A 26004-nucleotide genomic window follows, 5' to 3' on the forward strand; every position below is an offset into this window, starting at 1 on the left:
TTACAGGTGTGCACCACCATGCTCGGCTAATTTTTTTTATTTTTAGTAGAGACAAGATTTTGCTGTTTGGCCAGGCTGGTCTCGAGCTCCTGTCCTCAAATGACCCACCCACCTGGGCTTCTCAAAGTGCTGGGATTACAGGCATGAGCCACCACACCCAGTCCTAAATGCAGAATTATTAACAGCACAATAACAAAAAAAGATCTTAGAGTCATATTTGACCATGAGTTAAATAAGAACCTTTAAAAAAAGTTGGTATGACCCTGGCAAGTATAAATAGAAATGTGACATGTAAGAACTGGGATGTAATCCATCAGCAATACTGGATGTTGGAAAGGAACACGATATGAGAATACTATGTATAATTTTGTTCTGTGTGTATTTAAAAATACTCAAAAGCTAGACAAGGGAAAAGAAAAAGAATGATTAGATGTGTTGATTTTAAAACACTGAGGAAACATCTTAAATAATTTGTATTTAGGAAAATATATGGCTCATTTAAAGATTTAATCATGAAAATTATTTGAAATCATATGTGTAATGCAATTGAAAAGGAAAAATAATTAAAGGAAGTTTCACAAAGCTGTAGGATCTATCATATTGTTAACAGACTTGATTTATACTATACTAGCTATTAAATTTTTCTATAAATTATCATTTGTGTATGAAGATTTTTTTTTGACAAAGCTACTAAACTAGCAATTAGAGAAGTCTAGATAGAGTATACTGTTGAGTTTTTGCCTCAAACATTATCAGCCTTAGAGAAGCTAAGATGCTAGATAATGGTAAATTGGCAAGGTAGGCACAATCGGGTGATGTGCATAGAGAGGAAGGAGAACATGGGGCATGAGCTCCCAGAATTCAGATTTGGCTGCCAAGTAAGTAGAAAAAGACTAATGAACCCAGAGACAAGAAGGAGTAAGTCAGCACACTATAAAACCAGCGAAGATCGAAAGACAATTTCAGTAACAAGGAAAGTGTTGGAGAGGTAGAATCATAAGAGGATGTGCCCAGAAAGGGACATTTCTGAATTAGGTCTTGGATATAAAATAGTTTCAATCCAAGAGTGGCTGCATGTCTGGATGACAGAGATGTAGGTGAGTAATGAAGAAACAGAGTAGAAAAAAAAAAAAAAAGAAACAGAGTAGAAAGGCAGTTCATCATGTAAGGTGTTAAAGTGTTGTGGAGAAATGGTTCTTAAAGGTTGAGTGCGCGGTGGCTCACGCTTGTAATCCCAGCACTTTGGGAGGCCGAGGCGGGCGGATCATGAGGTCAGGAGATCAAGACCACGGTGAAACCCTGTCTCTACTAAAAATACAAAAAATTAGCCGGGCATGGTGGTGGGCGCCTGTAGTCCCAGCTACTCGGGGAGGCTGAGGCAGGAGAATGGCGTGAACCCGGGAAGCGGAGCTTGCAGTGAGCCTATGGCCTGGGCGACAGAGCGAGACTCCGTCTCAAAAAAAAAAAAAGGTTGAGTGTGCCTGCAAGATGCTAATATTTGTAGCCTTTTGTGCTGGAGTGGCCCAGCCAGCTATGCTTTGTCCTGAGCCCATAAAAATGATCTCATGTCATATATTACATAGCAGGTTTTTGGCAGAGACTGCTTTATATAGTTGAAAAATAAAATTCCACTAACGTAAAAGTTTTCATCTTTTACAGAATATTAATACTTTTAGTCTTTATGCCTGTTATATGATTAAATAGAAATTTAATTTTGTCCCAGACTGACCTATGAATTTGAAATAATTCACACTGAAATTGTCTTTTTTTTTTTTAATTTTTTTTATTTCAATAGCTTTTGGGGTACAAGTGGTTTTTTGTTACATGGGTGAATTATATAGTGGTGGTGAATTCTGAGATTTTAGTGCACCCATCACCCAAGTAGTATACATTGTACCTAATGTGTAGCTTTGTTTAATCCATGGCCCCCACCTCACCCTTCCTCTTCTGAGTCTCCAAAGTCCATTGTATCACTCAGTATGCCTTTGCCTACTCATAGCTTAGCTCCCACTTATAAGTGAGACCATAGGGATTTTGGTTTTCCACCATTATTTCACTTAGAATAATGACCAACAGCTCCATCCAAGTTGCTGCAAAAGACATTATTTTGTTCCTTTTTATGGCTGAGTAATATTCCATGGTGTAGCTATAAATGCATTTTCTTTATCCACTCATTAGTCAATGTGCACTTAGGTTGCTTCCATGTTTTTGCAGTTGTGAATTGTGCTGCTCTAAACAAAACATGTGCAAGTGTCTTTTTCGTATAATGTGAAATTGTCTCTAGTTTTACTTTTTGTCTTTAAAAAATGTTTTTGCCCTTATTTGCCTCTATAATTTCCATTTTCAAAAAAAAAAGTAAAGGGAAGAAATGTTGCTATTTTTTTAGCATAGTCATTAAAAATAGTAGTTATTATGATCAAGCCCTAATGTGTGAAAAGACTAATAAATGCTAAATTTCATTTTATTTATGACACCTTAGTTTATATTCCAACCTTAATATAATTTTCCTCTTATTTCAAGGTGTTTATAGAAACTAGTCTGAGCTATAACCATTTTCTTGTGACCCCAGTTATTTCTGTGTGTGTTTGCTTATTGCTTTATTTGAGGTTTTGTTTTGGAAACAGTTGACCCTTCAAATCTAGAAATAGTTTTTACATATTATTAAATCATGTTTCAAGAGTTCACAGTAACAGGCTTTTTATAAATGGAAATGAGTTTGTCACTGTCAATAATAACCAGTATTTCTCTGGATACTTAAATGTGTAGCTAGAAATTTTGATCAGAGAATTAAAAGTGAGTCATTGGATTTCTGTTGGCTTTTCTTTGATGCTAGGAAATGTCACCATGCACCACTTTTTTTTAATGCTCTGTATAATCAAGAAATAATGTCTGTGTCAGTCTCCTTACATTTGACTGCATAGTGATCTCATTTTTTCTCTAAAACATCGAGAATAAAATTAAGACACTTTGGATTTTTTTCCTCCTCTTTTCATTTTACCCAATTTCTTCAACTATTGAAGGTCAGATTATAAAATAATTTATCATTCTGATGCAGAACTATCAGTTGAGTGAGATGAATGTATTCTTTTTAATGTGCTTTTTCTTAAATCCATTTCCATCAGAAGCTAGAACTTATTTTTTTTTTAAATATATTTCTATGCTGAGAAACTACTAATATTTTTTATGGCTTATCTACTTAGAAAAACCATAGGTCTGGCCGGGCACGGTGGCTCACGCCTGTAATCCCAGCACTTTGGGAGGCCGAGACGGGTGGATCACGAGGTCAGGAGATCGAGATCATCCTGGCTAACATGGTGAAACCCTGTCTCTACTCAAAATACAAAAAAATTAGCCGGGCATGGTGGCGGGCGCCTGTAGTCCCAGCTACTCAGGAGGCTGAGGCAGGAGAATGGCATGAACCTGGGAGGCGGAGCTTGCAGTGAGCCGAGATCACGCCACTGCATTCCAGCCTGGGCGACAGAGTGAGACTCCATCTCAAAAAGAAAGAAAGAAAGAAAAACCGTAGGTTTTAGAGAAACATACTATACACTTAAACAGCAAAATGAGGCTGGGTGCTGTGACTCATGCCTGTAATCCTAGCACTTTGGGAGGCCACAGCAGGAGGATCACTTGAGGCCAAGAGTTTCAAGACCAGCTTGAGCAACAAAGCAAGATGCTATATCTAAAAACAAACATAACAAAAAACAAAAACAGCAAAATGAGTTGGATACACTTAAGCAGTAGTTGCTTTTGCAGTTTTCAACCAAATTTATTAATGGTGTTTTTACATTAGCTGCAAAAAAAATGGAATATGGTTTTTGGTCTGTGTCTATTATATAGTGATGACGTACAACTTTTTAACTTGCTGATAATTTTCTAATTTTCCTCTTTGTTCAGTGATATTGGGATTGGTCAGTCTCAAGATGACAGCATAGTAGGATTAAGGCAGACAAAGCACATCCCAACTGCATTGCCTGTCAGTGGAACCTTATCATCCAGTAATCCTGATTTATTGCAGTCACATCATCGCATTTTAGACTTCAGTGCTACGCCTGGTGAGTATCACCAACACTTCTTTTGTTTTCTTACAGTTATCTTTTTATTTCTAACATAATGGTTGTATTAAATCTATCTCTCTTCATTTGGCATGGATTATATCAGATGCTGAGTAAGGATGAAACTTAAACTTCAAGATTTTTGAAATCAGGTGTTGGAACCAGTTCTCTTTACATTCAGCAGAGTATTTTTATATGGCCATAGGCAAATTATCTGTCTGAACTTGTTTCTTCTTTCATAAAATGAAGATAACACATCCCATGCCATGATTACTAAATCATATCAAATAGATAGAGTAAGAGGCATATTTTAGGTCTAATTAATGGACTTTTCAATATAATAAAGATTAACTCTGGATTTAAATTTTATTTCTTTGATGCCAGCATGACAGTCTTGAGTGCTACTGTTGTGTACTGATGTGCTTGCAGCTGTCTGTAGTTCAATCTGTTGTCTTTAGGGAAAGGTGTGTTCTTGCAGCAAAACAGCATGTAGATTGATTCTTTGAGGAAGACCTAGAGTAAGGGAGAGGTGAAAGTTCAGCATTGCTTTTTCTTAAGGAGCTTTTTTCTGATTACTTTGCTTAATTGCATTGCCATATATTAAAATTCTTTCTACTTATGTGTGTGACTTTTCTTTCCCCCAGACTTGCCAGATCAAGTGCTAAGGGTTTTTAAGGCTGATCAGCAAAGCCGCTACATCATGATCAGTAAGGACACTACAGCAAAGGAAGTGGTCATTCAGGCTATCAGGGAGTTTGCTGTTACTGCCACAGCAGATCAATATTCACTATGTGAGGTCTCTGTCACACCTGAGGGAGTAATCAAACAAAGAAGACTTCCAGATCAGCTTTCCAAACTTGCTGACAGAATACAACTGAGTGGAAGGTATATATTATCTACCTTACTGGATTTCTTTATCCCCTCTTCAAACCCACATCAAAGTCTAAGAGATGAGCAATTTTCAAAGTGTTTTTTAAATAAGTGTCCCTGCGATTAAAAAGTAGTTGTTGTTTTTTTTTTCCTTTCACCAAGAATTACCGTATGAAAGTAAATGTACACAGTCGACTACTGACCCTAACAAGGATCTCTTAGGAACTTGTTCAAGGGCGCTATGACCTGAAGGTTGTTACTGACTTCCAAAATGCGTGCTGCAACTTCTCATGCTTGCCTTAGGGTCCTGGTTTGGAAGGGTAGAGTATGCTTGACATAAAGTCACAGGGTTAAACCCTGGTGCTGTCTTCCCTTTGGATATGTACATTCACAAACACATTTTCTAATCATATTCTAGTGTCATTTGCTCCTGCATACCCAACTTTTCTAGGAGTTTCCTTAGTTTAGGCAGAGACATCTGTGACAATGTGGTTGGCCACTTCTGCCTGTTATTGTACATTATTGTACATTATGCTATGAAATACACTTCTTAACTCTGAAACCAAACTTTACTTACTACAGAGCTCAGTCCTTTGCTGCAGAAGTGCTTGTATCACACATATTACTTGCAAGAAATTGTTGTGTCTGATTTTATCATTCTCTTCAATGATATTTTCATTGTTAGATGTATGTAACTTTATCTTCAAGTCACAATAAGTGAAAGTTGAAAAAGAAAATAGTTGTTTTGGTTCTCATAATGGCTGGTTTCTACACTGAAAATTAAGCAGTTCCATAAATCATATTCTTTCTATTTTTAACTTATGGAGTGTTTCACTGTATTTGACTTTTTCATGTTATAGATTTAAACCAGGATATAATTCATTCAAACCTTTGACTTTCTTGCCATCAACTATAATTTTCCTATTCCTCTTCACTTTTGTTTTCAAACACTAGCAAATAGTTTTGTTTTAGTAGCTCTGTTTTTTCCAATTATCATTTCAATGCACATTGATATATCTGGAACCACGATGGAGTTTTACAGAGCTCCACTGAGCTATAGATTCATGATTCACATTCATTGTTGAAGAAAAATATAGATAGGTCCGTCATGGGCTTCATGAGTAATCAAAATGGAGAATGTTAAATCTGTGAAAGTCAAGGGCGCAAAGTATATATTTTCTGTCATATGTGTTTGCCTTGGTGAAATATACAAAAAAAAACCTTTTAGCAGGGCCCCTACTGTGCTCATTCTGTTTTTTCGTTTATGGAATTTCACAGAGAAAGCATGTGTCTAAAAAACAAAAAACAAAAAATACCACCACACCACACACACACACACACGCGCACGTGCATGTGCGCAACAAACATCTTAATGCTATTTTCAACAAATTGCACACACACACACACACACACGCACGTGCATGCGCACAACAAACATCTTAATGCTATTTTCAACAAATTGCACACACACACACACACACACACGCACGTGCATGCGCACAACAAACATCTTAATGCTATTTTCAACAAATTGCCTAAAAGGAAAAGGGGCTCCAGCCCTGTGTTCTCATTTTGGCACTGGCATTAACTAGTCAACCTTTAGGAGCCTGTTGCCTATTCTGACAAATAAGTGTAATACCTACTATCCACTTACCTGTAGAGTTTTTATGAAAATCCAGATTTTTTAAAGTTAACCTGTTGTAGGATTGTGCTATTCATAGGATCAAATAGAGGGAAGTAGCTTAGGGTTTCTTAGGTATTTGAATAAATAAGTAAACCAGGATTGTTACAATTTGGGCCCATCAATAATCACAGATTATTGGGAAAATAAGAGTGATGACCTACTTGGGTCTAATCTTTTCCTGCTTCCTGCCTTAGGGCCTAGTTCCTTTTTAAACTAAAAATGTGGCTATTTTCTGTTATTTTTAGCAAAAAGGGTAAAATACTTCAGAAAGCAGGAAAAGAAAGGATAGAAAGTCCAACTAGTACAAGTGAAATTCCATGTGATTTGTTTGTTTCTACCACCTACTTCTGGATAGACAGTTCTATGACCTGGTAACTGAGATAGCAGCTGCGCTGTCTGTCTTAGTTGAAAAGAAATCTTCCATAATTCAAATCAGTGTTCTCTCAAACTTTCCATAAACAGTAGCATTATTCTTTCAAGGAATATCATGAGATTGCTGCTTAGGCTTTGACTCTGATATGTTTCTGTTTTTCATAGGTATTATCTGAAAAACAACATGGAAACAGAAACTCTTTGTTCAGATGAAGATGCTCAGGAGTTGTTGAGAGAGAGTCAAATTTCCCTCCTTCAGCTCAGCACTGTGGAAGTTGCCACACAGCTCTCTATGCGAAATTTTGAACTCTTTCGCAACATTGAACCTACTGAATATATAGATGATTTATTTAAACTCAGATCAAAAACCAGCTGTGCCAACCTGAAGAGATTTGAAGAAGTCATTAACCAGGAAACATTTTGGGTAGCATCTGAAATTCTCAGAGAAACAAACCAGCTGAAGAGGATGAAGATCATTAAGCATTTCATCAAGATAGCACTGCACTGTAGGGAATGCAAGAATTTTAACTCAATGTTTGCAATCATTAGGTAAGAGAGCACATTTTTTCTGAAGATTCAATTCAGTTCACAGATTTAAAATATGTATCAGTCCAGGAACATCGTATAATTAGTATAAATGCAGTAGGTTTTAATTGACTCATAAGGGACAATTCTTTTTCTCTGAATCCTAACCTTAATCCTTAATTTAAAATCTCTCGTATCAAAAAAACAGCTGTGTTAACCTGAAGAAATTTGAAGAAGCCATTAAGCAGGAAACATTTTGGTAGCATCTGAAGTTCTGATTTGGAGCTCAGAAAATCTATATCCCCCACTTTTTTTTAAAGTTTGTTTCAGCTTTTCTCAATATCAGTTTATTTTTCTGTGGAAATAACAATACCCCAAAGAGTTATCAACAAGATTAATGATATAATGTATGTGGAGTTCCATCAAATAGCACAAAGCAGATGGCCAGGAAATGTTAATTTTCTTCCCTTTTTTTAAGAGCTTAGATTGAGGTTAGAAGAAAAAAAATGGCAACAATTAGTTATATTGATGTTGAGGGTGATTATTAGTCATTTTCTCTGTCTGGGAGTTTAGTCATCCTCTCATTACTCTCATAGCTTTTATTTTTATTTTATTACTAGAGGATATTTGCTGAGTCGGTTTTATCAAATGGCCGCTATGGGCTAAGCACTGCTATGTGTACATACTGCTGTGTATGGAAACAAAGCATCAATACTTATATTCAAGTGGTTTTGCTGATAGTAAACAGATGAAGTAGGTCTATAGGGAAGAGAAGAGTAAAACGCCTTGGCTTGACCCTGACCCTACTTCCCTGTGCCATTTCATTCCCCAGAATTACCATGAACAGTTTCTTATGCAGCCTTCTGTAAATTGTTATGCATATAAAGCATAAACATAGAGATGTTATATGTCAATAAATAATCTGTACACTATTTTACTTTAGTTGTTATACCACGTTTCTTTTTCTCCTCTCAGTGGCCTAAACCTGGCACCAGTGGCAAGACTGCGAACGACCTGGGAGAAACTTCCCAATAAATACGAAAAACTATTTCAAGATCTCCAAGACCTGTTTGATCCTTCCAGAAACATGGCAAAATATCGCAATGTTCTCAATAGTCAAAACCTACAACCTCCCATAATCCCTCTATTCCCAGTTATCAAAAAGGATCTCACCTTCCTTCACGAAGGTAAACATAAGGCAGAGGGTTTCCATCTTTGCTTGGAGAAGCACAGAATAAATGCCATGTGATTTCCTTTTTCTTCTCTGTCAATTTCAGGAAATGACTCAAAAGTAGACGGGCTGGTCAATTTTGAGAAGCTAAGGATGATTGCAAAAGAAATTCGTCACGTTGGCCGAATGGCTTCGGTGAACATGGACCCTGCCCTCATGTTCAGGACTCGGTGAGTATGTCATCTTCAGTGACACGTGTGAGAGTAGAGAAGGTTAAATTTAGAGCTTCCCAATAAATGATTTTTAAAAAGTTTGAGTATTTATATTTGTAGTATGGCAGAAATTATAGTAGGATGTGCTGAGAATCACCTGTGAGCTCTAATTTGGAATAAATGTCTTATTCTGTATAAAGTGTTCTTTCGGCTGTCAGTAAAAACAGTTTGTCTTTCAGACATTCTCAGTGTAGTAGTCACAATTATTTGTTTCTTATTACTCAGAACACTGACTTGTAGAGCTAAAACTCATAACTAGTAGTATGCACTAAAATATGTAAATACCCCAATAGTCTTGTCTCAATATCCACACAACAAATTTAGCTAGCAGTGTAGTAAAAAGTGATTAATTCAGTGAAAGAGAGAAAAGTCAGTCTTAATTCTAGAACAAAAAATTTAAATGTATTTGTCTTTTAAGCCAGAAAAATATTTCTAGTAAAGTTGCGTGTGTGAGGTGATTATGCAGTTTAATGTTTGTGGGCTTCTAGAACTGCTTATCAGAAGTCTAGTCCTTTCTTTCTGAGCTTGTGATCTTTCTGTCTCTCTTTCTACACCCATGCTTCAATCTCCATGGCTCTCACTTACAGGAAGAAGAAATGGCGGAGTTTGGGGTAAGTGGTGGAGACCTTGCATACCCACACACAGTTCTTATTCTGCTCATTGCATTGTTTTCTTACCTGCTGTATTTTCTGATGCTTTGCATTTTTGCATTTTTTTTCCTTAACCCTCTTGCTGTAGCAGAATTTCAGATGGCAAACTGACTTCAAGTTTAATCCGTTGGGGCTTTTGCTTTTGAAGTCATGATCCATGAGAGCTGTGAAATGATTGATGATTGTTCTGGGGAACTATAGGCCAGTTTTTCTGAGCTCTTAGAAATATTTTATTTTAATATAATTGGTGTGTCTTGAAATGCAGAAAGCTCAAAGTAGGGGGAGGGGAGGAAGGATATTAGAAGGAAAAATTGTGCAATTAAAATATTTCACAGATATGTGAGAAATAAATATATTTAATATAAAATAGGTGCCCCCAGGTGTTAAACCCAAATTTTTTACAGCTCAACTAACTACTATTTTCATTCTGTATAAACCAATCCTTTTTAAAAATAATTCTTAACAATTCATATGCTGAATGGTTTCCATACATATATGTTTACATTTGCATGATTGTTTTATTAACAGATTGACTGTATTACTTTAAAAACTCACCACATTCAACTCAAGGAATAAGAAGACAATTGTGAACATTGTAGCTAATTTTATTTAAATTTATGTATAATATCCTCTTTAGGAGAAGTAATTTTAATGTTGCAAATCTTAATGATTATAGCTGTGTATTCTTGCATGAGCTTTTATATGTAATTATTGTTTTCTGGCACCTGTGAGAGAACTGCCTTAACTCTATAGAGGTGAAAAGTAGAATTTCCTAGTTGGAACTGAACAGGTGCCAAACATATATTTTTATATGTATATTATGTATAATATTCTTTAAATTTTTAAAATCTGTATTCTATATTCCTGTGTAACAGTTTACTCACTGGAATGAGGCATGTGACCTTTTGAACATAGAATATTAATATCAGTCTTGGCACGTTTTACATAGATAAAGTACTCCCATGCTAGAGTGAGCTGCATATCTACCTTTTCATCTTCCAGGTCTCTCAGCCAGGGTAGTACAAATGCAACAGTGCTAGATGTTGCTCAGACAGGTGGTCATAAAAAGCGGGTACGTCGTAGTTCCTTTCTCAATGCCAAAAAGCTTTACGAAGATGCCCAAATGGCTCGAAAAGTGAAGCAGTACCTTTCCAATTTGGAGCTAGAAATGGACGAGGAGAGTCTTCAGACATTATCTCTGCAGTGTGAGCCAGCAACCAACACATGTGAGTTTTTCCTTAAAGTGGCTGCAGACTTTGGCTAGAATGCAGATTTGTTTCCTGTGCAGTGGTATGGGCAGTGACAAAATAAGGCTTAGTGCAGAGGGGGAGCTAGCAATCCTGAGATATACTAGTCTTTCCCTAGAATGCTAATATTGAATACTGGGTAGCACTGTGCACGGCCAGGCCGTCATGTCAACTGGGTTATTAGTATGTGGAGGATGACACTGTCCACATCTAAGGCAACCCATTGCTTTAGTTTCACCTGGACACAACCAGTACACATGCAACAGACGCATATATAGATATGGCTCCCATTTACATGTCTTATGTTCTCACAAAGCTACCCCCAAAGTATGGGCAACCTGAGGGGAGTCAGGGCATAAAATTGGGTGTGCTGGCTGCCTTTTAACCACTAGCCCAGACAACACCCAACAACAAATTCAACTACCAGTTAGTTAGAGCAATGATTCTGCTCCACAGTGAACCACAATAGCCTTTAAAAATCTGGTTAATCTATAAATGGGGCAGTTTTTTTTTTTTCTAAATCTGCATCTTGACTTACAAGACCAAAGGCATTTTCCATTCAGTACACACCTGTGTCTTTTATGGGCAGGTTTGAAGATGTCTTCTGTAGGATTTAATTTAGATAGGTGATTTGAGTAGATTTGGATTATTAGATTTACCTAGGATGCTGTAGAAGCACTGTGTCATGGTGAAGAGCTTGTCCTCTGGAGTCAGAGTGGTCTCTGAGTTCAAATCCTGTTTGTCTCCTCTTACTAGCAATGCAGCCTTAGGCAAGTTACTTGACCTCCCTAATCCTTAGTTTCCAGGCGTGTAAAAGGGAGGAAGCATACATATGTCATTGAGTTTTGAATATTAAAATGCTACATATACAACATTTAATTGTCCTAAATTGCTTTGCCATTTATCTACCACAAAATATATACTCAGTATAATACTCAAGCATTATTGGCTACTGTTTGCTTGCATAGATAATTCTACCTCCTAGGAATGTGGTAGTAAATAGATTGCAGTTGACAGCATTTATTAAATAAAAACTTAGCACATACATGTCAAACAATTTGGGACACCGTTTTAGAAAAATAGTGCCTGATGACTTTCCTGTTGTAGCTTTTATCATGTATTTGTGTCTTTCATATACATGGATATAACATATTGAACTACCCACATTTTTCTATATTTTTAATGGGGTGTTTAATAGTATAATCGTCTTTTGAGATTGCTGACTTCATAAAATAGATACCTTTGTCCTGCCACATATCTAATATTTTCTGTAACTATGGTCCCCTGTCCATTTTCTGTGCTTCATAAAGGCAACAGGAAGAAAGGTGTGCATTAATTTAGTATTCTAACTGCAGAAAATGCTCACACAGTTCTAGAATTATCTTCTACATACCTACTAGCATCTAAAATTCTTTGTTCTATTTTCAAACCCAAACAATTATCAGTGCCTAAGAATCCTGGTGACAAAAAGCCTGTCAAATCTGAGACCTCTCCAGTAGCTCCAAGGGCAGGGTCACAACAGAAAGCTCAGTCCCTGCCACAGCCCCAGCAGCAGCCACCACCAGCACATAAAATCAACCAGGGACTGCAGGTTCCCGCCGTGTCCCTTTATCCTTCACGGAAGAAAGTGCCCGTAAAGGATCTCCCACCTTTTGGTAAGTGATTACATTCATTTCTTTTTTTGGTGCCATTCACTGTCATGGTTTGCAAATTAGGAAAAAAAATTTGTCTTGGATAACTTTGTCTAATATATTTGAGTTTCTCTGTAATTATTAGCTCCTAATAAAACATGAACACTCAGCAAGTTAAACCTGACTTTGCCAATGGAAGGGGTTGTTTTTATAAGTAATATCTCGTTTAATCATGCTAATTTGCTATGACAGGGTGTTAATAGAGAAGTTATGTGTCTATTAATTTTTGCTAAGCGCAGAAGATGCTTTGTTCATTTACATTATTTAAACTGATTTTGCTTTACAACCAACGAACTGCTGGGATTTAAGCAGAATATTTTTAAGTTAAATGAATTGTCTGAAGGTAAATTCTTATTTGTTGACTCACTGATTCTATAACTTAGGGGGAAAAATAAAACAACTAACTCCTGAATATGAAAGAACTAAATTACACTTCATCTTTCCTACTAAAAGAAAAACATCGGCCGGGCACAGTGGCTCACGCCTGTAATCCCAGCACTTTGGGAGGCCGAGGCGGCAGATCACGAGGTCAGGAGATCCAGACCACCCTGGCTAACACAGTGAAACCCTGTCTCTACTAAAAATAGAAAAAATTAGCCGGGCGAGGTGGCGGGCGCCTGTAGTCCCAGCTACTCGGGAGGCTGAGGCGGGAGAATGGCGTGAACCCGGGAGGGAGAGCTTGCAGTGAGCCTAGATCGCACTGCTGCACTCCAGCCTGGGCGAAAAGAGCGAGACTTCGTCTCAAAAAAAAAAAAAAGAAAAAGAAAGAAAAATATCTAGTAGTTTAGCCTCTTTGTGGAAGTGGTACAACACAATAATCTTTCATAAAATGTACAGCTTCTTTTTTTTTCTATGTATATATGAATGAAACAATTAATAAAAAATAAATTATTAAAAATAAAGGGATAGTAGGCTAGGCGCAGTGGCTCATGCCTGTAATCCCAGCACTTCACGAGGCTGAGGCGGGTGAATCACTTGAGGCCAGGAGTTGGAGACCACCTTGCCCAACATGGGGAAACCCCGTCTTTACGAAAAATACAAAACTCAGCCTGGCGTGATGGCACAACCCTGCGGTCCTAGCTACCTGGGAAGCTGAGGCACAAGAATTGCTTGAACCTGGGGGATGGAAATTGTAATAAGCCGGGATTGCATCATTGCACTCCAGCCTGGGCGACAGAGCAAGACTCTGTAGATAGATAGATAGATAGATAGTTAGATAGATAGATAGATAGATAGATAGGTAGGTAGGTAGGTAGGTAGATTAGATAGATAGATTAGATAGATAGATAGATATAGAGAGATAGATAGCAAAGAGTTTACTTAGATAAAATTGGGTGTTGATAGCTAAGTCCCTGCACAGTTACAGCGCACTCCAGCCTGGGCGACAGAGCAAGACTCTGTCGATAGATAGATAGATAGATAGATAGATAGATAGATAGATAGATAGATAAGATAGATAGATAGATTAGATAGATAGATAGATTAGATAGATAGATATAGAGAGATAGATAGCGAAGTGTTTACTTAGATAAAATTGGGTGTTGATAGCTAAGTCCCTGCACAGTTACAGCCCATCTGTATGGCTTGGGTGAGAGTCATTTTGTAGACCCCTCACATTCTCTGTATCCTCACCTCATTCCATCTGATCAGCAAGTGTCCTCTTTATTGATATTGGGAGAGAGTAAGAAAAGAACGCCTTTCCTTGATACATTTCTCCTTTCAAATATTTGTGTTGATCCTCTCATCACAAACACATTGAATTATGTGTTTCTTTATATATTATGTTTTGAATATGCATGCATTCCTGAATCCCCTGCAGTCTGTATCGTTTTTATGCAGAACTTCTCATATGGAAGATTATCAGTCTTCACTTTAGCTAAAAATGCCTATTAGCCATATTTAATATAATGTAGATGTGTCTGAGTATAAAGCTCTATATCCCCCATGTTTCTGAAGCCGTAGCTCTCAAAATGTCTTTAGTTCCATTTATGAACTTTAGAAATGTGGATGAAATATCATATGTTGTCTTATATTTATTTTAACATACACATTTAAAGTCACAGTATATAAAATACTAATTTAGAGACGCTGCAGGTGTTCCCCCCACTCCAGTCCATGAAATAGTTTTGTTCTATATACTTTCTACATCTTTAACATTGGTGTCTTTGTCATCACTAGGACCACTTTTGAAGTATCTCACACAGCTTTCTCAGGCATAATATCTTCACATCCATCCAACGTGGTTTGAAAGATAGTACTTTTTGAATCTGTGTATGATGCTGGCCTTGGAAATTTTTTCCAGATCGAAACTACCCATTCAATTAGCTTTATTTCCTGTGTATATGATTTCTACATGTAATCAAACTATTGCTTTAAAAGTTTTTTTTAAAAAAGATTGTATTAAAACAACAGCAAACTGCTTACATGAAGTGAAATGAAGGATTAAATCTTTGTTAAATTTTGCTAACACTAATTTGAGGTAGTTTCAGGCTGTAGTGCCTTCCCAAATATCTCTCTGTTGTTCAAAATAAAATTGAGAGTGCCTCATAGTAATATGAGAGGCTTTGTAAAATATTTCAGTGTAACTTCCTCATTTATGAAAAATAATTTTGAGGAGGGAAATCATCTTACATTGACATATAGAATAATTTTTCCTCCACTCTCATCCTGTTGGATCCTACACGTGGTGCTGGCTCACTTCCTTCTTCTGAAACCTTCCTCCAAGGTTTTGTGACACAGCATTTTCATGGTCTCTTCCGCCCCTCTCTTTCATCTGTTTACTTGATCAAGTATTAACTGCATGGAATTCCTTAGAGCGCTTTCATTCACTTTCCTAGTTAGCTCCTCTTAGCTCCTGACTCTGTACTCTTCTCCCTTTATTCTCACTTCCCTTGAGCTACCCCTTTCCAAGGATACAAAACAGTTTCCAACTCAAATTTGGTTTCTAATAATAACATGTCTAGCTGTGCCACTTCCATCCTAAATTCAGTGTTTCCAAATTGTCCATTTTTTCTTCATTGTTGCCTAACATATTGTTGAATAAAGATGGTGACTACTTCAAAGTTTAGAATCTAACTTAAAATATCAAAAGCGATATATTTCTGGTACTGTGGCAGATATCAGTCTGAAACCAAACTACGGGTATCTCATTGCCTTCTGTAGGCACTTACTGTGTGGACCATGAAGAGTACAAAGAACATTTAGATTGTAAATAGGTTGAATCTAGTGTAATGATACTAAATCTTAACACAAAAAAGTTTTTTATTCATAAATGGTGTTTATTTTCAGACTTGAAAATACATATTTAAGGTTTTTTTTTTTTTTTTCTATTATAGGCATAAACTCTCCACAAGCTTTAAAAAAAATTCTTTCTTTGTCTGAAGAAGGAAGTTTGGAACGTCACAAGAAACAGGCTGAAGATACAGTATCAAATGCATCTTCGCAGCTTTCTTCTCCTCCTACTTCTCCCCAGAGTTCTCCAAGGAAAGGTAGAATTAAATTACTTTTTGTTTTCTTGTATTGAAACCTATACATTTTGGCTATAATAAATTCCAGAGTAATGTATTACATAATTCTTAACATTATAGTAATTTAAAATGAGCTCATTTGTAATGCCCAATGGATTTTTTTTCCCTCAGTTTATAAATTTGGAAGAATGGTGGTTTTTAAAAATGTTATACTTACAATAAATAGTATTAAATTTATAACTATAAGAAGCCTTTTAAAAATACATTTACTTTTTATTCATGATAAATATACAAAGAATTTTTTATATTACAATTTGTTCTAACTAACTTTAGTTATATGACATTAGTACAGAGAAGAGGGCTTTGAAAACATAAAAAACTAATATCTTCCTGATTTATTTTTTCATTGTATTAACACAGGTCTTGATTACCTTTTTGGTTGCTACCTGGTTTTATTTTTAAAGAGACTATATTTTAGGTACTCAGAGTCGCCTCCTTATGTTGATACATTCTCATATTAAAAGAGTAGGTAATTTTCTGCTGCATAACTCTTCAAGCTACTTCCTCCTCCTACCCTTTTAACTGAATGAGTGTAAGCCAATAATAAATGGCTAGGACTTAGTTTTCCCTAAAGGAAGGCCAAAAGGGCTTTTAATACATTGTTAAATTTCACTGACGCAACAGGTATTGCTTTACTTGGTAGATATTTCAGACATCTGTGCATTTTGTATGGGTATCAGTCTCTCCTGTCCTTGTTACATGGATGCATCTCAATTCTTTTCTCATCCTGTTGTTAGGTGGCAGTGGCAATCAGCTGAGATCTTTTGGCTCCGGGCAGTTGGACTTAACCAGTTCCTCCTCTTCTCTTGGAAGTGAGAACAGTAACAAGAATAACAATGCACCACGGACCTATGGGATAGGTGGGGTTTATAGAACCAAAAATGGGGTGGGAAAGAGAGGAATCATCTCATTAGTTAATGAAAATGGGAGAATTCCTCCAAATGTCAAGTGCTCCATCTGAGTGATTTATTTTTCTGAAACTTTTTTTTAAGCAGACTGTTCAGGGAAGGCTTTAAATCTTATCTGTCAGAACTTGCAGTGTGGTTTTATAAAAAGACATTTTATAAATGAACACATTAAATCTTATCAAGACCTGTGCAGCCTTTAAAAAATAAATCAGGAATTACCAATATACTGAAAGAACATACTTAAACTGGCAACATTTAGATGCTCTAGATTTTAATTTTTCTTAGGTAAGTGGCATTGAAGAAATTAGCATTGCATATAAGATAAAATCAATATTTAAGTAACATGAGATCCCTAGTAATGTAGACAAGAAAAAAAATGAATATTGAGAAAGAAGATTTGGATTTTTTTCATTAAAAATATCAAGATAGGGCCGAGTGCAGTGGCTCATGCCTGTAATCCCAGCACTTTGGGAGGCCGAGACAGGCTGATTACCTGAGGCCAGGAGTTCGAGACTAGCTTGGCCAACATGGTGAAACCTGTGTCTCTAGTAAAAATACAAAAAAAAAAAAATTAGCCAGGCATGGTGGCACACGCCTGTAATCCCAGCTACTCGGGAGGCTGAGGCAGGAGAATCGCCTGAAGCCAGGAGGTGGAGTTTTCAGTGAGCCAAGATCCCGCCACTGCACTCCAGCTTGGGTGACAGAGGGAGACTCCATCTCAAAAACAAAAAAATCAAGATAGGCCCCTTCCATTGTGACTTTCAAAATTATTTTTAGTAACAAAAGAGAGTTAAGGGTCCTTTCAGACCAAGAAGTGGACATCTGTTTAGATATTCTATAGTAATGATCTTGTGAAAAGTGCCCATTAACTCCTTCAAAACGATTGGCTTTTATGTGATTCAATCAATATTAATATTGAAAAACCAAATGGCAAAAATTCAAAGACATCTTCAGGTCTTATTTCTTATTCTTTTTGTTTATATGTTTACTTAAAATTGTAGGTAGGATACAGGTATTTCCAGTTGAATTAGTCTATGCCATACAAGTTCTAAAAATTGAAAACTGTTGAAAACAAGATCAGTGGCTTTGCATTTTGAAAAAAAACATACTTTAAAATCTGATCCGTTATTCTTCATGGTTTCTTTTCTATAGACTAATAGTGTAATTATATAGGTAAGGGAGCTAAGAATAGTCGAGTGGTGCCTTTTCTGCATCTTTTCCTAGCTTGTAGGATACTTTCTTTTTTCCTCTCTAAACTTTGATTAAACAACTTAAGCTTCATTAGAATAAAACATTTGTCTCTTAGTCATGTGGTCTCTACAAGTGAAATGGGGTTTTTCTCCCCACTTCTATAGAGATATCTATGCCTGCATTTTATTTTTGCTTCTATTTGGTAGACTTCCCTTTGATGTTATAAACCTAGAGAGTCTAATTAATACGGTCATATTTCTCATGCAGGCTATACTTTGGCTCCCAGTGGTACTGTGGATAATTTTTCAGATTCTGGTCACAGTGAAATTTCTTCACGATCCAGTATTGTCAGCAATTCGTCTTTTGACTCAGTGCCAGTCTCACTGCACGATGAGAGGCGCCAGAGGCATTCTGTCAGCATCGTGGAAACAAACCTAGGGATGGGCAGGATGGAGAGGCGGACCATGATGGAACCTGATCAGTATAGCTTGGGGTAGGTGGCTCTTTTTAATGTTCTTTTGAATTTATCTTTCCATCTCTCTTTTAATAATGAGTCTTTTCTTCCAGTGTTTGTTTTTATTTATTTTACATAATGCCTAAGAATTTTTCTCCCATCCCAGTTCTGATTTTCACAATCTCTACACTAAGTATCATGTTATTTTTGTTAAGCAGACTGCTTTTTTAGTTAAGTTTATTCTTCACTGGAACACAGTTGTTCTGTGCTGAAGGCAGAGGCTGACTGTAGGATCCATCCCAGTTCTTTTGTATGAGCTGCCTTCCTGAAATAATCAAATTATATTGAGCCACCCTTAATGTTGTTGGGGAATTTTTTTTTTTTTTTTTTATGGCACGTTCCGTTCTTTTCCCGCATGCCTGTTTTATAGTAATGATAAAAGTCAGAAGGCTAGACGTGGCAGAACTGGCCAATATAAGGCAATTCAGTGCTACTTTTATCCTGTTTCTGGGATGAAAGCAAGCTACCTTTCTAGGAAAAAGGGTATTTTGGTTTTATCATAGGTGAATTAGTTACCAATCTTGTTTTTTTTTTTTTCTTTTCCATTTCTTGTAACCACTTAGGTCCTATGCACCAATGTCCGAGGGCCGAGGCTTATATGCTACAGCTACAGTAATTTCTTCTCCAAGTACAGAGGAACTTTCCCAGGATCAGGGGGATCGCGCGTCACTTGATGCTGCTGACAGTGGCCGTGGGAGCTGGACGTCATGCTCAAGTGGCTCCCATGATAATATACAGACGATCCAGCACCAGAGAAGCTGGGAGACTCTTCCATTCGGGCATACTCACTTTGATTATTCAGGGGATCCTGCAGGTTTATGGGCATCAAGTAGCCATATGGACCAAATTATGTTTTCTGATCATAGCACAAAGTATAACAGGCAAAATCAAAGCAGAGAGAGCCTTGAACAAGCCCAGTCCCGAGCAAGCTGGGCATCTTCCACAGGTTACTGGGGAGAAGACTCAGAAGGTGACACAGGCACAATAAAGCGGAGAGGTGGAAAGGACGTTTCCATTGAAGCTGAAAGCAGTAGCCTAACGTCTGTGACCACAGAAGAAACCAAGCCTGTCCCCATGCCTGCCCACATAGCTGTGGCATCAAGTACTACAAAGGGGCTCATTGGTAAGCTTTAAAATTGGGGGACTTTGTGATGTCTGGATCATGTCTTCAATGTAATTTATTACAATAGTAAAATTATGTGTTTGTTGGTTCTTTTCCTCATTTTCTCCATTGCTATATAGGACTTCCAAATTAGTGGTGTGTTAAGGTCTTTGAAATCAATAGTGGTTAAGAGCCCAGGTTTTGTGATCAGGTACCTACAGATCTATTCCTACATAACGAAACATTCAATAAATCTTAGCTATCAGGATGAGTAGATTGTCATTGTGGATATTATCTAATCTAATTTTTTTCTCTTAACCTGAAAATCAGGATGGATTCCTGTTATTCATAGAGGAGAAATTTTTCTTTAATTGAAACTCTTTTATATCTTTTATTCTTCTATTTTGTTCTCTTGATTGTATTTAGAACTATATGCACTTTGTATATTTAAAAGTCTTCCATTGATTTTTATTCTGAACGCACATTGTTCTTGATAAGCAATTCTTTGTGCACACTGTAGAAGGAGGGAAAGGTGCTAATCGTGTAATGACTAAGAGCGCGGGCTTAGGAGTCAGGTGGACTGGGGATTGAATCCCTGTTTTGCCACTTTATTAGTTTTGTGACATTGGGTAAAATACAAAACAGTGCCTGTTTCCTCATCTGTAGAATGAGCTTAATAATTTATACTTAATAGAGTTCGTGTGAGGATTCAAGGAAATTTATGCAAAGTATTTAGAACAGTGCCCAGATAGTAGATTCACTAAGTACATGAAAGCTCTTGCTGCTGCTGTTCCTATTAGAAGAGGCTCTCATGCTCCCTCAGTCCTGTTGAGATGTATTTTCTATGGCACAATTAACGTCTATATAGATGAAGTGTAGGAACAGATGATAGGTTGTAGAGTGAGAAATTCTGGAGTATAATCATTACAGACATTACTTTTATTAGTAGGAAAATCGTAGTTATTTAGCCATGTAAATAGTCATGGGTAGATTTCAAGTTTAATATCCTTTTACAATGAATAAGGAGAAAACAGTTAGTAAATATTCTTAGGTTGGACTTTTTCAAGTGCTTACAACTAATACTCGGAATTTTTATTGCAAAGGAAGGAAGAATGATTTTTAGTTCCTAACAATTGAGTTTTAAAAGTTCAAGAAAATGAAACTTTAGTTTTACTGGCCTATACAGGTTTCATATTCTAGGTCATGAGCATCAATAAAGGGATTTTAAGAAAAACAGACACTTTATAGTAATAGTTTTAGAGTTTTTAAATTGGTATCCTTTGTGCGACTTTTCCAAATTTATTTTAATTCACTGTTTCTGTAAGTGAAGTCCTGAGACCCGAGAGTGATTTAGAATTGCTTCTCTGCCTGGTAAAGATAAATGCCCAGAAAGAGGGCAGATCCGGCAGGCAGAGAGGAAAAAGGGAACTTGTACCAAGCACAAACAGGTTCTAGGCATAGTGCTGTGTACTTAGGTTCTTCCTGTGCTTCAGTCTTTCCAATAAATCCAGGGGTTAGGTTTTAATCTTACTGTTTTATAGTTACAGACCATTATAAATGGACAAGCAGCCCATTTAAAGATAACAGTACTTAGATGGACTAGCAGCTTCTCTCACCAGTTATTTCACACACAGAGATAAGCCGTTGTGAAATGTGGTTTAGGTGACATGCATTCCCTGGCCTGCCTCACACCGTGCCTCCAACCCACACCACACAATGCACATGAGCTGCTACACCGTGGATGCTGTTTTAATCATTATTTTTATATTTTTAATACATTTTGTGGCATGAACTAGTTTTTAATGCTGGTGCATTGTTTCTACTCTAGCGCGAAAGGAGGGCAGGTATCGAGAGCCCCCGCCCACCCCTCCCGGCTACATTGGAATTCCCATTACTGACTTTCCAGAAGGGCACTCCCATCCCGCCAGGAAACCGCCAGACTACAACGTGGCCCTTCAGAGATCGCGGATGGTCGCACGATCCTCCGACACAGCTGGGCCTTCATCCGTACAGCAGCCACATGGGCATCCCACCAGCAGCAGGCCTGTGAACAAACCTCAGTGGCATAAACCGAACGAGTCGGACCCGCGCCTCGCCCCCTATCAGTCCCAAGGGTTTTCCACCGAGGAGGATGGTATATGCACATAAATATTCCTAAAACCTCCAAGTTAGATGTGTTCACTTACGCTGCTTCCCAAGGCATTTCTGTTGTCTTAACACTGCAGTCAGCTATGTCTAACCATACACTACACAAAGTACACTATATTCAGAGTTCCAAATTTAGGGTTACGGCTGTTGACTGCTTTCTTGTGGTGTGTGTGTGTGTGTGTGTTTCCTTAAATCGCTTTAAAAATGCCAAAGATTATGGAGGGAGTCACTTAAAATACAGTGTTTATATGACTTGATTTCTTTTCTAATTCTCACTAAAATTGAAGTACTTCTGCGACCCTATTTTAAGAAAAAGAATAGGCCAGGTGCGATGGCTTACACCTGTAATCCCAGCACTTTGGGAGGCCGAGGCGGGCAGATTACTTGAGCTCAGGAATTTGAGACCAGCCTGGCCAAAATAGTGAAACCCTGTCTCTACTAAAAATACAAAAATTAGCCGGGTATGGTGGCAGGCACCTGTAATCCCAGCTGCTCGGGAGGCTGAGGCAGGAGAATCACTTGAGCCCGGAAGGCAGAGGTTGCAGTGAGCTGACAACATGTCACTGCACTCCAGCCTGGGTGACAGAGTGAGACTCTGTCTCAAAAAAAGAAAAAGAAAATGAAAATCTCACAAGTTTGTGCTGTTGTCAAGAATTTTAGAGGCATCTAGGATTCTCAAAGGTGGATGGTTAAAGTTTTCTGTGGAAACATTATATTTGCACTTTTAATGAATTGGGACTCATTTGGAAATGAAAGTCTGATAAAGAAAGATACGTTATCAGCCAGCCTGATGGCTCATGCCTGTAATCCCAGCACTTTGGGAGGCTGAGGTGGGAGGATTGCTTGAGGCCAGGAGTTCGAGACAACCTGGGCAACGTAGTGAGACCTGTCTCCATAAAAATATTTTTCAAATGACCCAGGCATGGTGGCGTGTGCCTATAGTCCTAGCTACTATGGAGGCTGAAGTGGAAGGATCACTTGAGCCCAGGAGTTCAGGGCTGCAGTGACCCATGATTGTGCCACTGCACCGTAGCCTAGGTAGCAGAGCAAGACCCAGTCTCTAAAAGAAAGAGAGAAGGGGAGGGAGAAAGGGAAGGAAGGAAGGAACCCACATTCTCTGTAACTCTTTGTGCATTCTTTCTACAAATCTATCTGACCAGGCTGAATTGAGAATGAGGAAGGAGATCGTGTCCTCCCATCCTCTTTAAAGTTTTCAGTTTAACATGTTTGATTACACAATCATAGAAAAAAGCAACACATGACCGGGAGATTGGGAGGCCGAGGCAGGAGAATCGCTTGAGCCTGGAAGGCGGAGGTTGCAGTGAGCCGAGAACACTGCGCTGCGGATGGCAAACCCACACCCTGTCTCAAAAAAGTTAAATTAAATAAATAGAAAAACATTACAAATGAAAATTACTTAAAATCCTGTCACTTGCAGATAGCCACTATTAAAATGTTGTTATATATCCTAGACTTTTTATGTGTATCTGATCGTATATTATTTTTTTTTAATGGCACATGCTATTTTACAACTTTTTAAAATGAATTTATTAACTTTCTGAACAAAAATATATAATGCATATCTTTTTAATATTGTGTGTGTGTATATATGTAAAGATATGTATTGCATACATTTTAACCTTTTTGTTCATCATTGTTTAGGAAAAAAAGACAAGGATTCTAAGTGAGCTATACTAAAAAGAATAACTATGATAGTTTTATTTAGCACATCAGTGAATATATTCTCTATAGCACAAGAAATTACTTGCTTGCTCATTGATTTCTTTTTCTTCCCTGCTGTATTTGCAGAAGATGAACAAGTTTCTGCTGTTTGAGGCACAGGCTTTTCTGGAAGCAGAGTGAGCCACCTGAAAGGAGAGCACAAGAAGACGTCCCGAGCATTGGAGCCTTGGAACTCACATTCTGAGGACGGTGGACCAGTTTGCCTCCTTCCCTGCCTTAAAAGCAGCATGGGGCTTCTTCTCCCCTTCTTCCTTTCCCCTTTGCATGTGAAATACTGTGAAGAAATTGCCCTGGCACTTTTCAGACTTTGTTGCTTGAAATGCACAGTGCAGCAATCTTCGAGCTCCCGCTGTTGCTGCCTGCCACATCACACAGTATCATTCCAAATTCCAAGATCATCACAACAAGATGATTCACTCTGGCTGCACTTCTCAATGCCTGGAAGGATTTTTTTTAATCTTCCTTTTAGATTTCAATCCAGTCCTAGCACTTGATCTCATTGGGATAATGAGAAAAGCTAGCCATTGAACTACTTGGGGCCTTTAACCCACCAAGGAAGACAAAGAAAAACAATGAAATCCTTTGAGTACAGTGCTTGTCCACTTGTTTACAATGTCCTCCTTAAAAAAAAAAAAAAAAATGAGTTTAAAGATTTTGTTCAGAGAGTAAATGTATATCCATTTAATGATCACAGTATTATTTTAAACCTTAAGTAGGGTTGCCAGCCTGGTTTCTGAAAAACCAAATATGCCGGACAGGGTGTGGCCACACCAAGAAGACGGGAAGACCTGGCTTGTGACCCTGGCTTCCCATGTCCTTCTGGTCTCACCCGCGAAGTGCCCTATCCTGGAAGTATGAAATGTTAGCCAATTAATACCAAGACACCTCATCTGCTCCTTCCCCAGTGGATGGGGTTCTTCTGTAAAACTGTTTGCACATGGCCAGGGGAGGGAACTAGGACCCTTGTGTCCTGTCTGAGCCTTATGGAGGCAGGACGGTGTCATTGGTGGATGTGTCCTGCTCCATTGAGATGGATGGCAAACCCCATTTTTAAGTTATATTTCTTTGATTTTTGTTAATTTAGAGGTGTAGGTTTTTTTTTTTTTTTTTTTTTTTTTTTAAGAGAAACATTTATAACTGGATAGCATTGCAGTGAAAGCAGCTTGGGATGTTGGAGCTAATGCCAGCTGTTTATACTGCTCTTTCAAGACAGCCTCCCTTTATTGAATTGGCATTAGGGAATAAACAAGCCTTTAAACGTGATAAAAGATCAAAAACCTGGTTAGACATGCCAGCCTTTGCAAGGCAGGTTAGTCACCAAAGACTAACCTCCAAGTGGCTTTATGGACGCTGCATATAGAGAAGGCCTAAGTGTAGCAACCATCTGCTCACAGCTGCTATTAACCCTATAATGACTGAAATGACCCCTCCACTCTATTTTTGTGTTGTTTTGCACAGACTCCGGAAAAGTGAAGGCTGCCAATCTGAGTAGTACTCATGTGAGGAACTGCTGGTCTTGGATTTTTTTTCCATTAAATTCAGCTGATCATATTGATCAGTAGATAAACGTAAATAGCTTCAAATTTTAAAAGTGGAATTGCAGTGTTTTTTCACTGTATCAAACAATGTCAGTGCTTTATTTAATAATTCTCTTCTGTATCATGGCATTTGTCTACTTGCTTATATATTACATTGTCAATTATGCATTTGTAATTTTACATGTAATATGCATTATTTGCCAGTTTTATTATATAGGCTATGGACCTCATGTGCATATAGAAAGACAGAAATCTAGCTCTATCACAAATTGCACAAATGTTATCTAAGCATTAAGTAATTGTAGAACATAGGACTGCTAATCTCAGTTCGCTCTGTGATGTCAAGTGCAGAATGTACAATTAACTGGTGATTTCCTCATACTTTTGATACTACTTGTACCTGTATGTCTTTTAGAAAGACATTGGTGGAGTCTGTATCCCTTTTGTATTTTTAATACAATAATTGTACATATTGGTTATATTTTTGTTGAAGATGGTAGAAATGTACTATGTTTATGCTTCTACATCCAGTTTGTACAAGCTGGAAAATAAATAAATATAACATAAAGCCTTGCCTATATTCTTAATGAATCATGCATGCTTTTTATTATTAAAGTGGAATAGAAGCCTTTAGTCTCCTGCAGAAGCAAGTCCTTCAGCTGGAGAGATTTAGCCTCATGGTTATTGGAAACTGCCTAATAGCCTATTTATTTTAGGCAGATCTCTGTTGATCCAAAGCAATTAATATCATTAACGTTAGCACCAACCAAACCATGTTCAGAATTCAGTGTTTCTT

The 26004-nt window shown here is 37.6% G+C and overlaps 1 protein-coding gene across 35 annotated transcripts in view; it reads left to right on the forward strand.

The window, feature by feature from the left end:
* RAPGEF2 (Rap guanine nucleotide exchange factor 2) overlaps window positions 1–25776 on the forward strand; it is a 257227-nt gene extending 231451 nt beyond the window's left edge. For 16 of the 35 annotated variants that reach the window (XM_063723706.1, XM_024246096.3, XM_024246097.3 and 13 more), the window contains 14 exons: window positions 3898–4055; window positions 4700–4940; window positions 7147–7530; window positions 8482–8693; window positions 8784–8907; window positions 9537–9560; window positions 10602–10825; window positions 12292–12501; window positions 15873–16025; window positions 16802–16924; window positions 18431–18656; window positions 19241–19800; window positions 21608–21913; window positions 23737–25776. In XM_063723706.1, coding sequence (XP_063579776.1) covers window positions 3898–4055; window positions 4700–4940; window positions 7147–7530; window positions 8482–8693; window positions 8784–8907; window positions 9537–9560; window positions 10602–10825; window positions 12292–12501; window positions 15873–16025; window positions 16802–16924; window positions 18431–18656; window positions 19241–19800; window positions 21608–21913; window positions 23737–23762 — 2971 coding nt within the window. In that variant the 3' untranslated portion in view covers window positions 23763–25776. The remainder of the gene's footprint in view (window positions 1–3897; window positions 4056–4699; window positions 4941–7146; window positions 7531–8481; window positions 8694–8783; window positions 8908–9536; window positions 9561–10601; window positions 10826–12291; window positions 12502–15872; window positions 16026–16801; window positions 16925–18430; window positions 18657–19240; window positions 19801–21607; window positions 21914–23736) is intronic. The other 19 variants (XM_024246100.3, XM_024246101.3, XM_024246103.3 and 16 more) reach the window with 5 other exon arrangements.
* The last annotated feature ends 228 nt before the right edge of the window (window positions 25777–26004 follow it).

The sequence above is a fragment of the Pongo abelii genome, chromosome 3, assembly GCF_028885655.2.
Source record: "Pongo abelii isolate AG06213 chromosome 3, NHGRI_mPonAbe1-v2.0_pri, whole genome shotgun sequence".
Taxonomy (NCBI): Eukaryota; Metazoa; Chordata; class Mammalia; order Primates; family Hominidae; genus Pongo; species Pongo abelii.